This window comes from Polistes dominula, unplaced genomic scaffold, assembly GCF_049000335.1.
Source record: "Polistes dominula isolate Pdom_NZ unplaced genomic scaffold, Pdom_raw_medaka contig_18, whole genome shotgun sequence".
Lineage (NCBI taxonomy): Eukaryota > Metazoa > Arthropoda > Insecta > Hymenoptera > Vespidae > Polistes > Polistes dominula.
The window spans coordinates 3,690,311-3,712,362 of record NW_028301164.1 but is presented as its reverse complement, the minus strand read 5'-3'; the positions used below and the strand labels follow the sequence as shown (position 1 = coordinate 3,712,362).

General features: G+C 32.0%; 1 protein-coding gene and 1 long non-coding RNA gene across 6 annotated transcripts in view; one reads left to right on the top strand and one right to left on the bottom strand.

The window, feature by feature from the left end:
* The window catches only part of LOC149030505 (uncharacterized), a 159,962-nt gene that overhangs the window by 12,453 nt on the left and 125,457 nt on the right, over positions 1 to 22,052 (top strand). The gene's annotated exons all lie outside the window — the stretch shown is intronic.
* LOC107072357 (opioid-binding protein/cell adhesion molecule homolog) overlaps positions 422 to 22,052 on the bottom strand; it is a 230,393-nt gene continuing 208,762 nt past the window's right edge. For all 5 annotated transcript variants that reach the window (XM_015332223.2, XM_089178976.1, XM_089178979.1 and 2 more), the window contains one exon: positions 422 to 10,492. In XM_015332223.2, the coding sequence (XP_015187709.1) occupies positions 10,383 to 10,492 (110 nt within the window). In that variant the 3' untranslated portion in view covers positions 422 to 10,382. The remainder of the gene's footprint in view (positions 10,493 to 22,052) is intronic.

Below are 22,052 nucleotides of genomic sequence, written 5' to 3'. Positions count from 1 at the left end.
CGTGCGCGACACTTTTCTTGCGATCGTCCCGAAAAGATCTTTACTTTCGATGTATTCGAGAGGGAGGAGCCATATACTTACTTCTTTTTTTAGTATTTTTTTTTCACGACCGTAACTAGAATTAAGGGGACAAAATTGTTCTCCCCTTGTATACCAAGAATCGGATATGAACGGTGTAATTTAAATTGTTATTTCATTATTGAGGTGTACGCGAAAAGAAGTTCAGATCGATTTGATACAAAAATGTTTATATTCGATTAATACGTTTAATTTAGAAATATATACAAGGTGTCTTAAATATATATAAGAACAATATATTGGATGTTTGAATCAATGACAGGATTCGTGTATGTTGTTAGGATTTTTGAATGCCATAAAAAAAAAAAAAGAAAGAAAAAGGAACAAACAAACGACGAATAAATTATCTCCCACAAATAATCCTTACTTTTTAATTCCATTTACGAATTCTGGTACAATCGCTTCAACATAAACGAGATAAATCATATCTTGTCGTTATTATTACTGTTATAATATTATTTTTTTTTTAATTTTTTTTTTTTATATATATGTACATTAAATAGTACTTAGTGATTTTTAATAACATCCTCGATTAGTGATTTGCTAAAACATACGCATATTCGCCGGTTAACATTAATTCATGTCATGTACGATTAATCGAAGATCATTATTTTGCTCTTCGTTGACTAAAACAGTCATTCGTGCTCGACTCGAGGCAAATTTTCTATATCTTTCTTTCTCTTTTTCTCTTGTACAAGTAATTAACACGTTTCTTGCTATGTGGGTCGAATATAATCCACTTTGAATTTAATGTTCTGGTCATTTAAAATGTTCATTATTTATACGTGGGTTATATACAATCCATTTGGCTAAAAACGGAAAAATAAATGCGTTAGATAAAGAGAAACAAAGATTGTTTTATCGTGATTATTTAAGTGTATTCTTACACGTGTGTAATTTAAATGCCTCGAATCTAATATTTCTCTTTCATTCGAAGTAATATACAGATAAAGCTATTTACAACTTACAAAGAGGATCGATCGTCTCAATTTCGTATCTTTTTTTTATTTTTTTTAAATTTTCGTTTATATATAAAAGATCGCATACGTGTGATGAATTAGATGAAACGATGAGTTTTATATTTAACAGCGATTTACTTCTTTCAGTTCATTTTTTTTACTAATCTCTTATCTCTTTCTTTCTCTCTCTCTCTCTCTCTTTCTTTCTTTCATTCTTTTATGGCTTCATTTGGTAATTCTTCAATAAATATTCTTACAAATAGTCTTACAAAATTATGATATACCTAATTAATATTAGTTAATTCAACTTTTCAATAAATTTCAATCAACAAATTAATGATGATAAAACATTTTAGATGATTTCCACTTGAATATTTTGACGTATTATAAGATAATAAACGATAGAATATTTTTAATCTCATATAAAATTGTTCGAACAATTAATTATATGATAAAAAGATGAATTTTTGTTCTTTTTCAAAATAATATTTATCTATTTTGGTGACTTGCGCCGAACTGATAAACACATTCTATGTATAGACGTGCGAAATAAGTAGCTTATGGTTGTTCTTTCTTGTTCAGTAAAAAATGTTTTCACGGATATGCGAGTAGACAGGTATATACATACGCATTCTATGTATACATGTACGAATATATTGTATGTATGAAGGATTGAATGTAAATTCAGTCCGATATGATAATTCCATGCTAGAAGTGACGGATTGGTCCGTCATGTAGAAATTTCTGTTGAGAAATCTGATTAAAATCTGATTGGTAATTCATGAGATAGTAGATTACATAACATAGATCGAGAATCGGCTTTCTATAATAAGCACAGTGTCTTTGAAATTTGCATTAAATATATTTTTTTTTTCGATCTATCAATAAACAATCACGTTGCTTTACTCGTTATTTTTTTTATATTCATTTATTTTAAATAATTATTTTTTTTTCTTTTCCTTTTTACACTTTTATCATCATTGTCGTTATCATTATCGTAATGGACACGCACGATAAGTTAAAAATAATTTTGAAATGAAAACGAGTCGAAGGTTAAAGGTTAATGATCGTTCTATGTAGAAAATTTAAAATGGTACGACGCGTCGTACCTATCTCTACCCCTAAGCTTTGAAATTATGATCAAAGTAAGTTTTGTTAATTGAACCAATTATAATTGGACGACGGAAAGAAACTTCCTAGCGATAACACAGTTTTGACGTTCGTCGTTTTCGAGCATATAAAAGATGGAGAGATAATGAGGGGAGAAGGAAGAAGATATGAAATTAGAAAGAGAGAAAGGGAAAAAGAGAGAGAGAGAGAGAGAGAATATTAACCGATTGAAGATATTTCACATTTGAGCTACTATAGTATATATGATAAGTGTTGCTATTACATATCTTTGAAAACTTGTTTGCACGTACACACACGTATATATAAATTTATTCATGTGTTATGGAAATTTATACATATATATATGCGTGTACGTTTGTGTGTATAGAAATATATATAATTGTAAGTGTAGAAGTACGAATCTCACGAAAAGGAAATTTGTAATTAGTAAGTAACTTAGCTTCAACTCGTGAAAGCAGAGAATTTACCGTAATGCTTGTTAATTCGTAAAGCTACGTTTCTCAAATAAAGTAGTATATATTCCCTATCCTCATTTCTTCCCTTTTTCTCTCTCTTTCTCTCTTTCTTACTCTCTTTCTCATACATGCATACATACATTCATACATACATACGCATATAGAGAGAATCATACGTATACATTTTCCAAACTGATTATCTTTATGCATACGGTGAGTCTTTAGTTGAAAACTGCGTTCTATAAAGATAAATGAAAATTAGATCCAACATACGTACACATATTCATATGCGTTTGCGCGTGTGGATATATTCTGTAACATGTACATTATGTTTTGAAATAAATTAAACGGTAATAGGAACGAAAATCGTGGTTATCAAAATAAGGCAAATAAAACTATTGGCTCGTTATTAGAGAGTACTTTTCTTAGTAAATAAGTTTGAATTCTACGCGAAATTATATTCACTGATGAATCTCTCTCTCTCTTACTTTCTCATTTTCTAAATTTTCTTTATTTCCTTTCTCTCTCTCCCCCTCTCTCCCTTTTACTTTCTCTATTTTCTTTTTAGCTCAAGATAAAACTCTCTCTCTCTCTCTCTTTCATTCTCTCTCTCCCCCTTTATTCTTCTCGAATGTATAACAAGAACATAGAGAGGATCACAGAAATTTCTTCGTTCGTTTATTCGTGCCACGGAAAGATTATACAGTGATCGTTTACCTTTTATATACGAGATAATATTTACAATGACGGTGGTAAAACCCACACGAGCTTTTTCACAACGGTTTGGGATCTCTTGTACGAACACGAGTGATTTCAGGCTTTACCAACCCATCTTATTTTACCAATACTTTTTCTTCTCTTTCTCTCTTTTGTTCTCTATCGTTTTATCGTGTTCCTTATCCCTCAAATCCACCTTTTCGACCTAACACCCACCCACCCCTCCCTTCTTTCCCTAGAACGTAATTTTTCTCAGCAAAGCTTTCATAAGCTTTCCTGGAAAATTACTACTCGCGTGTATACATTTGGCGGGATAAGTTATTGACTCTCGATTTTCGAGGCACGCTTTACGTAAACTTTGCCTAACGAGTGCAAGCTCAGCGAATGTCCCTTGATTACTTGCAAACAAGCCAACTTCACGACTTTGGGTAACTTGCTAATATCACCGGAGAATAAATAGATTCGGACATCAAGAAGTTGATCCTAATATTCATTTTATTATATGTATTTTATTTTACTTTTTTCTTTCTTTTTCTTTTTAAATAAATAATGGTCTAACAGTTTAAAGTTGAAGAATGTTGAGAAAATACATAAAAAATGAATTCTGGATGGACATATTTGTCGTTTGAATTTTTTTTTTTGTGTGGTTATATTTCGTACGTTTTTCTAGATAAAGTCGCAATCAAACTAACGATGATTTATGCAGGCAATAAAAAACGATTACTTACAAATATTAACGATTTTTGCATATCTCCTCTCTCGCTTTCTCTTCCTCTCTCGTTTTCTTTCTCTACTTTTCTTTTTTCCCCATCGACTCATTCTCTAATCCACCTTGAATTTTCGAATGGCTTCATCGTAGGATATAAAACGAATGCAGATATGTACAGTCTGTTGCAGAAATATTTGTATTTCTTTTTTGAAATCATTACAATTTTGAAGTAAATTAAAATTAATTAAATATTGCGAAGCATAAGAAGAACTAGAATAAATGATTGTTCATTTTAGTGACGATTAAAAGAAATAATAAAAATTGATATTATTTTGTATCCTAAGATAACAAAAAAAACTTTGTATAAAAATAAATATTCCGTATTAATGAAAAAAATTGATAATAGATTAAATATAATGTTATTAAGATAAAGTTTTTAAATATTTCTGTAACCGACTGTATAGACAGATTAGACCAGAGTATAGTACCGTATTTACATACGTATTATAGTGGTGGTACAATTTTACTCTTTCAGAGCTTAATGTTCCATTTTAATGAACATTTCTATTCACTCGTTGTCGTTTTTTGCCATTATTCCTTTCGTCGTTTCGAAGAAACCGATTATTTCAAATTTAACTCTATACGACTAATTATATTTTGAAACACAATTAATATTATTAAATTTTATGATTATATAATCAATTGATTATTTATTTTGTGAAATTATTTGAAACATTTGAACAAGATGATTCGATTTAACTTTCGCGTATCAAATTTTTGTAAAACTTTAACGGAATAATTTTATTTTCTTCCTGCTGACCAATTTGAAAACAGCAAAATCTATTGCTGACGCGTTAAAAATGTTTCAATTGTAAAATCCGCACAATTTTTACTGACACAAACCATCCGATATATGTATAGGAGAAGGAGGAGGAGGAGGAGGAGACGTCGACGAAATTGAGTGACAAATCGCGTTCGTCACGTTATGGGGAACCTGACGTTTTTCGAACTTCTCAACAAAAATAAAACAAAATCCTCTTCTCGAATCCTCGTCCCTATCAATTCTTTTCCTCGTGAAATTTACTTCCGAAATTGGTATGTCCGATGGGATTCAAACAAGGATGGTGGTACATTTTCGAATTTTACCTAAAGAATTTACGTGTTCGCGTGAAAAAATACAAATATTTTTTTCTCTCTCGCTCTCTCTCTCTCTTTAAGTATTTCATCGTATAAAATTAAAAATAAAATAAAATTTGATTGCAATATTTATAACCAATTAGTCCAAGCTATTGTTTGAACTATATCGAAGAAAATATTTTTCTCTTGCATTGTATTGCATAAGAACTTTGTTATAAAAGAAAAATATATATATATATATATATATATATATATATATTTATATTACGAATATCGTCTTTGTGTTTGTGAAAAGAAAGGAAATATAGATTCAGGATACTTCTCATTAATTTAAAAAACGAAAAATAAAGATAGAGATAAAGAATTTTTATCGATCGTCGTTACTATTCCGTCTTTATTTTATATCCCAATAATCTTCTTTATATTGTATTTGTCATTTTTCTTCTTCTTTCTCTTTTGATATTTTTTCGTTTCATTTATTCCTTTTCGTTTGAACGAAAATCTTTTTACGGATATTTGTCAAAGCTTCTACGCGACTTTTGTATATCGAGAATTGTGAAAAATAAGAGAAGAAAAGACAAAATCCAGCAGACCCGTCGAGAAAGAAAATAGAACTAACTTATAAGAAATATGAAAGGAATGCACGAATAATATACATATATATATATATTTTTTTTTCTCTTAATATTTCACGGAATAGCGAATAAGTATAATAAATAATTTCAAGAATTGATGAAAAATTTATATAAAAACAAAAAAGTATTTCTTATTGAGATGCACGGTGAAATAATAAGAGTAACGTACTAAAGTAATGAATATATTTGGTGAATGATTGTTACGAGTTTACAAACAATTATTAATTTAGAGCCAGTTAAAGTATTGTTTAAAAAAAGAAATAAAATAAAATGAAATAATAATCCACTAGAGAGTCTCGCGAAGAAAGAATATAAATAATTGTTAACATTTTACGGAATTGTGAACAGAAATAATAAATAACTTTGGATTACTACAAAATCGTAAAAAGAAAATAGAATTTAAATAACTTATTTTTCTCTTTGGGATACAAGAGAAACGCGAAAGAGAAAGAATAGGTTGGGTGAACGATCGTCGCGAGTTCAACAAAGGCTATTAATTTTGTTCTACTTTGAGTACTGTACGAAATAAGGGAAAGAAGAATATAATCCAGTAATTTAGTAGAGAATGAAAATGTTAGTTTCATTTTATAATGAAAAAGATAATGCTTGCAAAACAATATGTTGTTCATGAATAATGTAAAAAAGAAATAATATAGAAAGCAGCGCGAGATGAAATATTTAAATATATATTTTTATAATCTTTAATAATAAATTTTGAATTGATAAAAAGTTATCAAAGCAATGAAAGAATAATGCGAAAGAAAATTAATTTATCATTGTCAAACGCAAGAAGAAATAACAATAGAAATTTTAGAAAAACCACGGGATAGCAATAGAGAAAACTTTCGAATGATTCTGAAAGAAAAAAAAAAAAAGAAAAAAAGAAAGAAAGATTAAAAAAGTAAAAAAGAACCTTGACGTTATCATTGAAACACGCGAATGATACAAGATAATAATTTGGAATAATTAAAAAATGATTACAATCCTGAAAGGCAAAGAAGAAGAATAAGAAAACGCGATGTTTCGTAGTGACAGAGAACGAAACAAGGGAAAAGTAGAAAAGGTAAAAAAGGAAGAAGAACAGGGGGAGGGGGGAGGGCATGGTGAAAGATCGTAGGAAGTTCAACGACTATTAATTTCGTTCTACTACTCCTTCCATCTCGAACGAACCGTTTGTCAACGTCGGATAATACTATTAAGCCATTGGTACGGCACGTGTCGCTTGATCGAAGAAATAATTGCGAGTTGCTGCTTTCCACTGAAAATTCCTTTTAAAAGCTCCATTTCGTTTGAGTCCTTGACCCCTTTCATTTTCTCTCTCTCTCTCTCTCTCTTTCTCTCTCTCTCGTTCACTTTACTTCTTTTCCTTTCCAAAAGAGCTTTAACGTTTTTCGTAGAAGAAAAGAAAAGTGAAGTTTTATTGAATGATCGAACTTTCCCATTAAATGAATTTTATTTCTAAGGGATAAACGAGAGAAATTTAGAGGAAAAATCGAAGATTTTCAAGAATTAATTAAACTATCAGAAAATCATTCTCTCTTATGCACATATACAAGTGAAAGTACACATACAAGCGCATAGACACATAGAAGATGCAAATATATATATACACCTACTTGCATAAGATTGATTTTAAAGAATAGAAATGAAAAGAAAATGGAGGATTGAAAAAAATATAAAAAAGGTTCCGTAAGCCTTTTCTTTCGTTCGGTTTTAAGGAAAGAAAGAAAGAAAGAAAGAAAGAAAGAAAGAAAGAAAGAAAGAAAGAAAGAAAGATATTTATATATCTATACACTCGCGTAATTTCGAGTTATGATCCGTTTGATAGTTTCACGTTCATTGGATTTACAGGCTATTTTATTCGACGATTTTCTACTAAGCAACAGACCGTGATATTGAACGAGCTTATTCTGACGGTTTTTCAAAGAAAAAGAAAGTAAAAGAAAATGAAAAGAAAGGAAATAATACAACGAAAGAAAAAGAGAGCGAGAGAGAAAGAATTGATATAACAATTTCATCTAAAATTTAATTTAAAATTTAACTAAATTTCGAATTTAGATTTTCACGTTTTAATACCGTCGTATATAGGAAGAATTGACTTTTTAATAATTTATATATGGAAATGAAAAGAGATTCAGATTTTTTTAAAAAGTAAAAATCAAAGGAAGAAAAAATGAAATAAATGTTTGTAAGCTTTTACAACGAGTGACATTTTCTTTTTCCATGATACATATTACAATGACCCGAAGCGACGAAATATGACGTACACGTGCGCACATCCACACAAATTAGAACCGAGCAACATTATTCCGTTGAAATGACGAGCTTATGCTTATAAATGGAGAAATATGAAAATAACAAAATGTATCACTGGAGGTGAGTGCATTAGCTTAGTTGAAAAAAGAAAAAAATTATAAAAGGTAAAAAAAGAGAAAGGGAGAGAAAGAGAATAGATAAGGTTTATAACTCAGAAAAATATGTAATTTTGTGAATCTTGGAATAATCTTATAATTTGTTAGGCCAATTAAACAAAATCCATGTTTAATCCATGTTTAATCCATGTTTTTACAGATTCTTAATAATATATTTCTTAACATTATTAAGACAATAGTACATTTTCTCTCTCTTTCTCATATTATTTGAGTTTTTTACGAGACGACGACAACGGCGACGATAGTTCATTCAAAAACTACACAGATGAAACGCATTATTTTTGGAGAGAAAAAAAAATCAAAAATTATACAGTAAACATTCACTCGACATACAGCGAACGATTTCTATTAGTCCCGCACAGTTATATCGTCATGTTCACTCTCACAGATTATTTTGATGTCCTTTTTTCAGACTTATCACTTGTAAAGTTCTCCTTCCTCTTCCACCTTTTCTTCTTCTTCTTCTTTTTTTCTTATTTTATTTTATTTTATTTTTCCATATCTTTTTATATATTATATTATTTTTCTCGATAAAACACAAGGAAGTCCAGGAAAACAACTGTTATCAGTTCCCACATGTATATATAGTATATTTATACATACACATATAATTAAATATTTAAAAGTCCAATGAAATGGTCCGATTTTGCAATTATTCAAAGCCATTTATTTTCTCGTACTTCACGACAGGATTTCCTTTGCTTCCTTTCACATCGACGACGATGACAACGACATTGATCCTAAGAGCCTACGAGCAGATACAAAAAAGCGACAGGAAGGAAGGAAGGAGAGAATGGAGTGAAAGGATTGGGGTTAGGGATCTGGAGGTGTAGGTGTGGGTGGGGGTGAAGGTAAGAATGAGGAATGGCTTTGAGTATGGCCACCCTTCTACTCGCACGTGTCATACGCCTTAAGCACACTTAAGTCCCGGGAGTGTCGCAGTGTTGTCTGGATTCTTCCTAGATAGGTTTATAAGATCTTATCTCTCTCTCTCTCTCTTTCTCTCTCTCTCTCTCTAGCTGTCTTATGCTTGTTTTCTCTCTATTATGTCTTTTGGGATCATACTAACGGAAGTGACAGAGTATGAGGAAAGATAAAGAGAGTTAGAGAGAGAGAGAGAGAGAGAGAGAGAGATAGATAGATAGATAGATAGATAGATAGATAGATAGATAGATAGATAGATGGATAAATAGATTGAAAGAGAAAGAGAGAGGGGAATAGGGGATGAAAATACACGTCATAGAAGCCGGTTTAAGTCTCTTTAGGGGGTAGGAGGAGGAGTGGTGGTAAAAGGTATATAATAACAGGAAAATGCCATGGTGGCTCGAAGCAGTTTCCAACTGGATAGACAATTCCGATGGTAGATCCAACTGAATTTTAGGTCCGTTTAGGGTCCATTTGAGACTGTGGGGTTGTCCCATTGGGTTGTATTTCGGCTGCGATAGCAGTCATCATGGATATACACACATGCATACGTACAGACAGACAGACAGACAGACAAACAGACAAGCTGGTAGGCAGACAGACAGACAGACAGACAGACAGACAGACAGGCATACAGGTCAAACACACTCGTACGTATTATAGTTAGAGACAATACATACATACACATACACGGTGATAGGTCGTGCTCGTGTGCAAAGTTATCGGCGCGGAGTTATCGGGAGGGAAGAAGATTGAGGGTGATGCATGGGGTTTCCGTCGATGCAACAAGCTCGTTACGCTCGATGTGTTCTGTTCTCTCTCACACACAACCACCACTACCAGCACCACCCACATTACCATCCCAATCCCAACCCCTATTCACGTTCAGCTACACCCTTTACAAACTTCACCTACAACTCCCACCACCTTTTTCTTCTTCTTCTTCTTCCTCTCCTTCTCTCCAACGATTGATGGTTATTTTTATCTTCTTCTTTTTGTATAGTTTCTCTTTTAGGATATTTTTTTTCTTTCTTTTTCTCTAGCTCTTGATCTTTTTTCCAGTCTCGTTCTTCTTCTTTTTCTTCTTTTTCTTGTTGTTTTTCTTTTTCCTCTCCCTATTCCACACGTTCCCCTGTCAGATAGGAGGCTTGGGAGAGACACGATCGATGTTGGCGCGTTTATAGAACGTCCTCGCAATCGACCAGTCACCTCGCGAAGGATCCGGCGTGCAGAAGTAAGAGTAGCAATGCCAGTGTCCTCGTGGCAGCCCCGCTGTTGCTTGAATTTCCATGCTGCATTGCTGCCGGATGTTCTCCTGAAACAGAACGAGCCAAGGAATACATAAATCAATATTCTATTTCTTTCTTTTCCGTTAGCTTTCGCAATATATCATATTTTTATTAAAAATGTAAATGATTTATTTTGTCGTGATTAATAGTAATAATATTACTAAACGAGATTACCGAAATAGAGAATGAATCGAAGACTATTTAATTTCATTTTCGTTGTGATCGAATTATGAATTAGACACGTATATTTCTTTCAGCACAAGAATTCGATAATTAAAACTGTTCTAAAAATATTTCTATCTTTTTTTAAATACAATTGAATAAAAATTTCAATCGTATCTATTCAAATATATAAAGTTATCAAGAACAAATGAAATCTTTGAATTATCTCGTAATTAACCTGTTAACCAGGCAGAACGTATAAATACGTTAAACGTATTACTTTAAAGCTATATATAAATAAACGAAAAATATATATTTCATAATCTTTTAATTTATTTTAAGCGTAAATAAAATAATAAATAATAAAAAGAGTTACGTAATTAAAAACAGTACTCTCCGGTTAACAGGTCAAACATAGATAAGACTAAACGCGTAATTTAAAAAAAAAAGAATGATTTAGATTATACATAGTTAAATTAATGTTCCAATCCTACGGTTGAATTAGATTTGAGACATACGTATATGTTAGATTCCTTTAAAACACTTAAATTCATCTAATGAATTTAGTAATAATTTTTTGTCTACCCTCTATCACTTTCAATGCTAATGTTAGAAACAGTCTATATAAAACCAAGTATTTATTCAAGCTTTTTTAATCAACTTTTCAAAAAGTAATATTTGCTTATTTAAACAACAAAAAATGCAATTCTTAATTTCATCATCATTTACCATACTTCTAGACTGATCAAACAAAAAAATACATAATTTAATGTTCCATTTCCATGATTAAATAAAAGAATTATATCTTCAGAAACTAAGATCCTAAGTGTAATCGAGAATAAATCTATGATGGAAAAAGTAAAGAAAAAAAAAATAAAAAATAAAAAACACATAAGAAAGAAGAAGTAAAAGAAAGATGGAGGAACATTTCAGCATTTCAACTAAGTTTAGAAACGAATCGTTGGAAATTTCGTTCTGTCGCATGGCCGATCGGATCATCGAATTGCTAATTGTGAACGAGCGAAAAGGATAATTGAAGGAACCGACCGAATTGAATTAATTTCGTCTTTTTCTCTTTCTTTCTCTCTCTCTCTCTCTCTCTCTCTCTCTCTCTCTCACTTTCTCTTTTACATCCTTTATTTCTCTCTAACTTTAACAGACAAACGAGAGAAGTTATTTTCTACGATGCGAATGGAGAAGGAAGGTTCCGCGATGTAATTACGTAGCAGAGATCGAAGTTATTGTCGAAGAAAATTAATCCTTTTCTATTGCCATCTACTCTACTCCTAACCGCCATTGGAACTTTCTACTCTAACTACCTTATCTTTACCTCACCTTACCCAATCCCATCGTACCCCTTTTCTCACTCGTACCTTTACTCCCCTTCCCCTGGGTAACTGTTACTATCGCATCTTTCCTATAAACCCTAGAGCCAACCTTTTTTTCCCAATAGAACGATAGAATTTTAATCAAGGATATTACTACGAAGATATTAATGCGCAAAATCCCTCTTGGGTATACAAGGCGAGAAAAGTTTGTCACACTGAACGCGAGAGGGATGAAAAAAAAATATAAAAAATAAAAAAAAAAGAGAGAGAGAGAGAGAAAATAAGAATGAGTTTGATAAAAACGATCTGCCATTTTCCTCTCTCATTCTCTTTGTCTTTGTATGTTTCTCTCATTCGTTTTCGCATTTCTCCCAAGCTCTCAGAAAAATAAACGATGCCGTGGAATGTTTTTATTAAGCGAACGATTCCTCCTCCTACCGCGTTTTAAAATCCTTCGAAATCGTTGGAAAAAGGATCGATGGATCCTATTTTTCCCCCGAATCATTCCCTTTCCCTCGATTACCAAACGCCTATTCCTTTCCCTACTATTTTTTTTTCTTTTCCTTTTTTGTTTAGTTTCAATGTTTTTTTTTATCTATTTTTTTCTTTTTTTTTTTTTCGTACTTTTTATCGTAGCATACCAAAAGCAAGGCGTTGTTCAATTTATTGCGGGCAATCCGACGAACGGGTAACGGTACCAACAAAAAGTGCTCGTTTCTCATGGGAAACGGACCATCAGCCTTTTTCTAAGGGAAGGTCGGGGAAACGGGGGAAAAAAGATAAAGGAAGAAAATTCTAGTGCAACCTAGTTCTAGGGAAAACGTAGATGCATTTGAGAAACGTCGAGAAGAAAACTGAGAGGACAAAAGCGTTGAAGGAAAACGACGAAGGTGAACTATGCGTCGATGATAACGACGTAAAGAGATGAAAACGATGGGAGAAGGGGATGATAGAAAGTGACATAAGGAAGATGAGCAGAGTAAAGGGTGTCTCTTCTCGGATGTCTAAAAATTTGCATTCTTGAACTATGCGAACATTCTCTAAAGTAGAAAATATTTTCTAACACAATAAGAACATTTAGAAATAACTTTGATAACAAAATTAATGAATAATATGCAGAAAATTTGTTTAGTTGGAAATTTATTAACAACGATGTTACGAAAAACATTTTTTTACTAGTTAGCTAATATTATATTTAATAATTATTACTAGTTATGTAATATTATATTTAATAATGATATTTTATATGAGAAAATGAATATATTAATAATACGTTTAATAATTTCTATTTTGATTAGATTATTATCAATCATTCGTTATTTAGATAATAATTATTTAATAATTGAAAGTAATTAAACGAACGGGATAAAAAGATCGCGGTGGTATGAATTTCCGATTACCTAATTGTTGGTTCGCAGTAAATGATATTTTATATTGTAATGGATTAAAACGATAAAGATATTTTTTCAGAATATAACTTTTATTTAACGGATATAACGTTAAACATATTATTCGTCGATTAAAATATTCAAGCAGATTATTTTTTCAAAATTACATCATTGATTTTATCATGTTATTTATTTTGTACGGTGAATTTTCGAAAATATTCATATTTTTATTGTTATTTCACGTAAAAGGAAAATCTCTGTCGATGATAAAACAAAACAAAAAGAAAAGAAAAAAGAAAGAAGCACGTCGTTCGCGCATCGGAAAGAAGAAGAATTCGACGAAATGGTTTTGGAATTTCGTTGTATTTCTTTTAAGAAAAGATTCTCGCAAAGAGTGTTATTCCTCACTTCCTTGGGATTTCAAATCCATCCACGAAAACCATCAAACATAAACTCGATCTATGCTTTACTTTTTCGCAAAAGGAAATATCGAATAAATATTTGAAAATTGTACATATTCAATAACTCACGGTTAGAACTGTATATGTACGTGAGATACGGGAATGGAATAAATCGTTTGAATCGTGTTGTTCGGCAAATAAACTTTATTTCTTTTTTTACGTTTTACCTTGTTTCGTCACACAACTTCCCCGATTTAATTTTAATTAGCCCGTTTTAATAACGAAATATTCAAAACGAACGAATAAGAGAATGGAGAAAGAAAATACGTAACATTTTACTGGAACGTTTCAAATGCCCCAGCGTGTTGCATATACAATTAATCGATTTATAATTTGCCGGTAACGATGTTGAATATAAAAATAAGAAATGTGTATATGTATGTATGAATTTATGTAATATATATATTATTATTATTATTATTATTATTATTATTATTATTATTATTATTATTATTATTATTATTATTATTATTATTATTATTATATTTTATATATGTTATATATATAAAATGTATGCATGTATATTTACACATACATATACACAACTATTATAAAAATGTATATATTTATTTGAGTATACGGAAGAAAGAGATATAAAAATCGTGGAAAAGTTGAAACGTGATTCAACGCGGCCCAGCAAACTCGTTAATTTGTCATTGTTGATTCGCCATTTCCCTAATTATCCGGGTAAAATGCCGTGGACGAATTCCCCCAGAATTGGTATTCGCGTGAACGACACAACAAAACGTATGCGGGTGGAATGTCATACATCGACTAATGCCTCAATTAAAAATTGCATTTTCACATAAACGCATAATTCCAATTTCATCGGTGAAAAAAGTGAACTGAATTTTTATTAACGTTTAACGTACTCTTTCTATTTTTCTCTCTCTCTCTCTTGTTTGTTATTGTTGTTGTTGATTTATTAACATATTTTTCACGAAATAATTTTTTTATTCCTTTGTTTTTCCTATTTGGATTCAATATAATAAATTGTGTTTAACACAGATAAAAAGACAGGAAAATAAATAGATGATCAAGGTGTATTTTTCTTTTTATGGAAATTCTCGTGAAATTATTAGTTGAAATGTTGAAAATTGGTCTGGACTGTTTGCATTTTGAAACATACATATAATATACAGGTATATCGACTTTTATAAATGTATCAAAATGAGAGAAAGAGAGAGAGAGAGAAAGAAAGAGAAATATGGAACGAGAAGTAGCACTCGCGCCGAGGAAATGAATTTTTTTTCACGACTTCCGTGTACCAGGGTTTTCTTGGCTTCTCTGATAATTAATGCGTCAATTAAACGTAACACGTAATGAAGTTCATTAATTTTTAACCTCTCGTCTAAGCATTCTCGAATTTTAACGTACAAGTGTTGCGGTTAAACTAATTATTTGTTACATTTTCATGAATTTAAAGAAGAGAAAGAGACAGAAAGAAATAGGAGAAGTTATAGAAAAAGGAAGTAGAGGTAGCGGAAGGAAAAAGATGAAAGAAATAGATAGGTTTGTAGAAACGGGAAAGAGAAACTGATAGAGTTGTGGAAACGAGAAATAAAGAAAAAGAGGGAGAAATGGAGAGAATTGTAGAAGGTAATAAATGTTGGGAGTTGTGGAAAAGGGTGTGAGAGAGAAAGAGGAAACGTTACCATACAACGATACTTGTCTTTAAATAGTTTTACCACTTATTACCACGTACTAATTACATCGTTTCATCTATTCAACTTTTCCTACCTCTACACCCTTGTCCCTTTCCCTCTCTCACCATACTCTTCTTCACAGTTACCTTTCTCTTACTACCGACACATCTTTTACATTTCACAATTCTCGTTACGTAACATTACCCTACCTCTTAAATCTCTGTTAGTAACAGCGAGTAACGTTCACGGCAGTGATATATTAACCGCGAGTTGTCAGAGTAATCTACAAAGGACAGTCTAGATATATATTACATATAATATATAAGTATAAGTATATTAATGAAGACAGACGGTAGTTATAATTTCTGAGAAATCTTTCCATATTGCTGGAACATCTAACATATCAATGAGACCCTTTTATTCCATTATTAGTAATATTTAATTAAAAGGTATTATATACGTTATTATATAATTAGCATAATTGTGCTTTCACAAGTAGCAGAGAAATGTAACCATAAAGTTAATTATATCATATATACATACACACGCACACAGTTTCTGAATATTTCTTTGAATTTTTGTACTGAAAAATATTCTATTAGACGAATTAACATGACCAGGTTGAATATCTTTGACCGACCACCTATGTTTATATGTGCAAATATATAGGTGGGCAAGTAGATAATCGTATGTGTTTGTACGAACGGCCGTGTAGATATTTGCGTGTGCGTGAGAGAGTCTCACGGGGCATTGCACCTATGCAAATTTCCGAGACGATTAAATCGAACTTGATTAATCAGGTAATTGGCAATCTATCGACATTATCCTCGGCCGTATTGCCGACTCGTGCAATCGTTCAAAGCGACTCTCACGTTTCAAATGTTATCATGGCTATTAGTATATTGCTATCAATGATGAACGCTGTCAAGCTGTCTCTCTGCGATCTACTTATAATAAACGCATTTATCGATTAAACATCGTTCCTAGATTATTATAGTTTACATCTATTATCCTAGATGCTATTACTTCTAATTCTATACAATTCAACGTATTCATATTATATATCAATTAAATTCCTATTCAATTACCGATATTATTTTGTCTTAAACGTCATTCATACATCTTCAATCAAATTTGTGGGTTAAAGTAATAATTTGTTGAAATGAATGAAAATTATGACAAATTTGTTCTACCTGAAATATTTTCTATTTTATCTTTTATGCGATATAATATAAATTTGAAAGGAAAAACATTCATTGTTATTCTGGTCTTATATTTTACGAGATGTTAAGTATTCCAGTGAACGTTCCTTACCTGCATATTTTATATTATGCAAACCCTCAACCTAAATCACATTTTAAGTTAGTCGTAATAGTTAGTTAAATCATATACAAAAAAAAAATATTTCATATTAATCATAAAACGAAACGTGAGCAATCGTTGGAAAAAATTCATTGCCATACCCGTAAGCTCTTACATTTTAAGAGATTTTAAGTATTCTAGGGAGTTTAGGTTGCGTGCATATTGCCGGAAAAATCTACGATAACTTGTCCGGAACACCGAAAAGGAGTGTACCTGTCCTCTCGTATCTCACGAAAAGTTTTCTTCTCTAGGTTCTTCGTTTTAACCTACAACACGTCGGTTATATTTTCTCTACTTCTTCATTTCTCTCTTTCTTTCTTTCTTTCTTTCCCTTTTTTTCTTTTTCTCTTCTCGTGAAAGCTCAACGTCCGAAGGGGGAAACGAGTGTCTTTTGTAACCAACAACGACAGCAGTATTACATCATCTCTATCGCTTGAAATTCAACTTGCAAGTAAAAGACTGGATATATGGTCTCGAAACATTTCTCTTTCCACGAAGGTAAGTTTCAAGACAAGGACATCTTACCCATCAACAAGATATGGACGATGACATCCTATTCGCGAACCTTTTTCGTGAAATACGAAATTTTTCACCTCCAAGATCTATATATATATATTTGTATATATAAAAAATGATATATTTTTTTCTAACTGAATAACTTTATTCACATGTAACAATATTCAGGGTGATATTCTGTAAATTAAATTTAGTTTAGTCTTTTAGTTTGTAAAATAATGAGAATAGTTACAATTTGGATTGAAATCTGAACAAATAGATTAACAACCATGATAAGAATTATAGTACACTATTATTAGGATAACAAATATCATTTAAAAATGTTATTCCAATACCATTAGGTAGAATGAGGTCAAGTTTATCTTTATTCAAGACATTGAGGAACTGTAATGATCGTTAAATGATCGTTTTTGATATTTCGACGTTAAGAGGAACGATTCGATAAATGCATTAAGATCTTAATTGATCCTTATTAACTTATCTTGGATTTAAACTTTTAATGTATAATAAGAAGTAAGTAAAAGAGGTAAGAAAATTAATCAGAGAATCGTCGTTGGTTTCAATATCTCACGATGTTAAGTGGAACATTCGAATACTGCATTTAAGAACTTGATTGATCTTTGTTAAGTTAAGTTTTCTTGAGATTTTAACTGGGTCACGAAGCGAAAGAGAATAAAGAAAAAAAAAATATATATATATATATATATATGCAAAAGTTGAGCGTACAAAAATGAAAAGTTTAATCGTTGTTTCTGATAGCCTGACAATGACAATAGGAAGAAGATCCGAAAACTGCATTAAGATCGTAATTGATTCTTATTAACTTTTCTGAAGTTTTTAAATAGGGTCATAGTGAAGTGTATGAAATAAAAATAAGAAATTACAGTAAGAAATTTTCAAATCAGTATATTCCAAATTTGAAACATTTAACAATGTTAAGAATAATTGGATAACAAATTCCATTAATATACATTTTTATGAATATATTAAAAAATTTTGGGATTGAAACCGGGTTAATAGGGTCATAGTATGGGACACGACTAACACTGAAAAATAAAGAGAATGAGCGAGATAAATACAGAGATAGAAATACAGAGAAAGAGATACGGAAGTAGAGGAGGACAGCAACCAAGAATTATTACACTTTTTACGAGACATTAGTAAATATTCGGGTTGAGAATGGTCGTTGGTAGTACAATGTAACCGGAGGGTAGGTCGGTGAAGAGGAGAAAGAGAGAGTAGTAGGGTATGGGTAGGTCAGTTGCAGGAGTTGAGAGTTTCAGGTGGGGGTGGATAAAGGGGAATGATGAGTGAGAAAGAGATGAGAAGTAGGTAAAGGGATAAAGCTGAAAGGGGGTGAGTAAGGGATAGAAAAGAGATGCTGCTATGTTGCTGCTACTGCTGCTACTGTGTTGCTGCTGCTGCTGCTGGAGAGCTACGGTGGAGGAGGAGGAGAAGGAGGAGTATTCATCTCGAAAAAAGGAAGGACGAGAGAGTTTCAGGAAGAGGAAAGCCCTGACTGCAGCACGCAGTTAAGTTCATCCTCTAGAATGGAGAATAGTAACCTTTGCTCTGACTCGCGTATGCTCTTCAGTTCTATAGCAATGCTATACTGAGAAAAAGAGATATACACGTATAAGGAGAATGACTAGACCCTTATCCTCATCCTCGTGTGTCTTTTTCTTATTTTCTTTTTTATTTACTTTTTTTTTCTCTTACTCCCTTTCTTCTTCTTCTACATTCTTCCTCTTTTTTCTTTTTTATTCGAATGGTAATGTTTACCCACATTACGTATATTACGTCATAACCGATGGCTATTGACTAAAAGAGAGTAACGATCTCTCAATGTTTCCTTCCTGTGTTATGGAAGAAAGAAAAAAATATAAAAAAAGCAAAATAAAAATAAGATAAAGTTTCTCTCTCTCTCTCTCTCTCTCTTCTTATCTCAGCGATGGGCTACCGCGTGGAAATATCTTTTAGAAGTGGCCATTTCGTCGACTACGATCAAAAGTATTTACTGAAGTATGTTTTTACTTCACGAAAACAAAAAACATGTCTTTTTTATTTACACAATGAGTTAAGTCAAAATAGTGAATTTCTTTTCTTTTTTTTTTTATATTTTACAAAACAATTATTTAAATCATTTGAACTTATTGCCAATAATTCAACGAATAAAAATAATACAAATATATTAAACAAACTCGTTTGAAAAGTCGCGCATAGAAAACAAAAACATTCAACGCTTTGGAATAATTCTTATTAAAAAAAAAAAAAAGAAAAAAAAAGGAAAAAAATTTCTCATACATGTATAGAAATAAAGTTGAACAATATGAAAACTCATTTCGGATAAGGAAACCGCAGGTACCATTTTTCGAGCGCGAATATCACAATGCACAGTTTGAAACGAAAGAAATGGGAAAAAATAAAAAAGAGCTAGAGAGAGAGAGAGAGAGAGAGAGAGAGAGAGAGAGAGAGAGAGAGAGAGTAGAGATAGAGATAGAAAAAGAAAATAAAAATAAAGAGATAGGAGTAGTCGATTGAGGGAAAGTTCTTTCGACAATGGGGAACAATGGGCCCACCGCATGGGTTATCGCATTCGAAAGAATAATTTCAACGTTGGTATACCGTCTCTTTTCCTTTCAACCAGTCTCGATCCACCCTTCCTACTTCCTCCCTTTATCACCCAAACCACCCACGCAAGGACGACGTTGCTGGAGACAAGAAGAGAAGAGAAGAGAGGAGTTGAGAGGAAAGGAGAGGAGAATGAAGAGGTATTAACACCACCAGTACTATCTTGAATCGACGAACGGATTAAAACTTTTTCATTCGGCAGTAGAGATAATTGGTTTAGTTATTGGATCCTCCAATTGAATCGCGAACTCAGCAACGACGCAGGTATCGCATTGCTTTCCTCGCATTTCGTCCTAAATAAGTATGTGTTTCTATAGGTATGTATGTGTCTATGGGTGAGCGAAAGAAAGAAAGAAAGAAAAATTATGTGGTGTCTCGATAATCCTGCGATATTTTTTCCCTTTGATTCCTTTTTTTTTCTTTTTTGTCTTTTTTTTTTTTTTGTTTTTTAATTATCTATAGTACTTTACCGCGAAAGGGATACCAATCGTCTTTCGATAACTATTCTGAAATTACAATTTCAAGGAAATGAGAATGAACGAAGAGAAAAGAAATGTAAGAATTTTTGAAAAGTTCGTTAAAATTCCAATGTTGGATTATGAAAAAATTCTTAATCGTTATCTGTGTCCAAAGGGGGGGAAAAAAAGGATTTTCTATCTTGAGAACCAATCCAAAGGGGAAGGAAGAAGTAGAGAGATTTTTTTTCTTTTTAAGAGATGCAGGTAGAAGGATAGGATAAAAGGAGGATGGAAATGAACGAGAAAAGTAGAAAATGAGAAAGAGAGTAATAAGAGAGATTGAAAGAGAGAAAAAAACAATAAAGAGAGATAGAGAGAGACAGAGAGAGAAATAAAAGGAAGAACTTTATAAGCTTAATCACTTTCGCATGTAGAGAAAGGTGAGATTCGTCGAGTCATAAAGAAAGCTATTAACGAGCGTTGGGATCTATAGAGTATCTTCTTTCTCTCTCTCTCTCACACACACACACTCTTTTTAGTTCTTTTTTCTTTTATTCTCTCTCTCTCTCTCTCTCTCTCTCTCTATTTTTATATTTTGTTTTTCTACTAGGCTCAACACAGCACACAATTCACCCTGTGCGGTTTAACCAACGAATTTCTTTTGTTTCCTAGACTTTTGCATGCTGCAGCAGCAGCAACTGCAGTAGCAGCAATCCAATGTAAAAGGACACACAAGCGTGGGTGGTGTACGCTTGGTGTCGCATGTAGGATGCATTTTTACGTTGACGAGCACTATTGCAAAGTCTCGAAAGACGAATGAACGTGGCCACGTACTCGTTAGAGAACCGCCAACCTTAATTACTATTGTACGAAGCATTTTCCTTTGATGCACTTTACACTTCGAGACCCATTTCGAATCGACGTTCACCTCCTACCTCTATTTCTCGTTGCTACCAACCAACACCTTTTTACAAAGGTGAATTTAGGATTTAGCGAACCAACGCTTCGTTGACCATCTTTTTCCTTTCTTTTTTTCTCTTTTGTTTTTTTCTCTATGAAACAACTTTGATCATTGATAATTATTACGTGGAATTATATTTTTCTTTTCTCTTTTGTTGTTGTTGTATATTTAATAAAAGTAATTTTAAGATACGAATAAAATTTTGATTAAATCGAACGTTGTAATACTCGCGTGAATCGAATACAAATCTCGTTGATATTTCTTTTTACGATAAAAATGATAAAAAATCGAAAATAATTGGAGGTATTTCGCGAAACGTGTTAAAAAATAAAATAAAAGAAAGAAGAATCATTTGCGCTGTAGAAATAGTAAAGATGGTTAATGGTTTGTCGGAATGCGTAATATAACGTAGGAAACTAACGCTGGTTACTATCACTTTGAAATTGGTACTTTGGTCTTGGTTCCTAGAGAGAAAGGGTACCATCGAGACGTACCACTATCATCCTTCTCCTCGTAAAGAGGTTCCCTCCTCATGATGCCACTAGGATATTATAAGTTAGAGCCAATAAAGTGCATCTAATTGCACATTGTAATGCATTCTAGTAGCGTTCTATCTAAGATATCCCTGAGAATTCTAGTTTCGATGAATAATTATAATATTGTAATTATCATG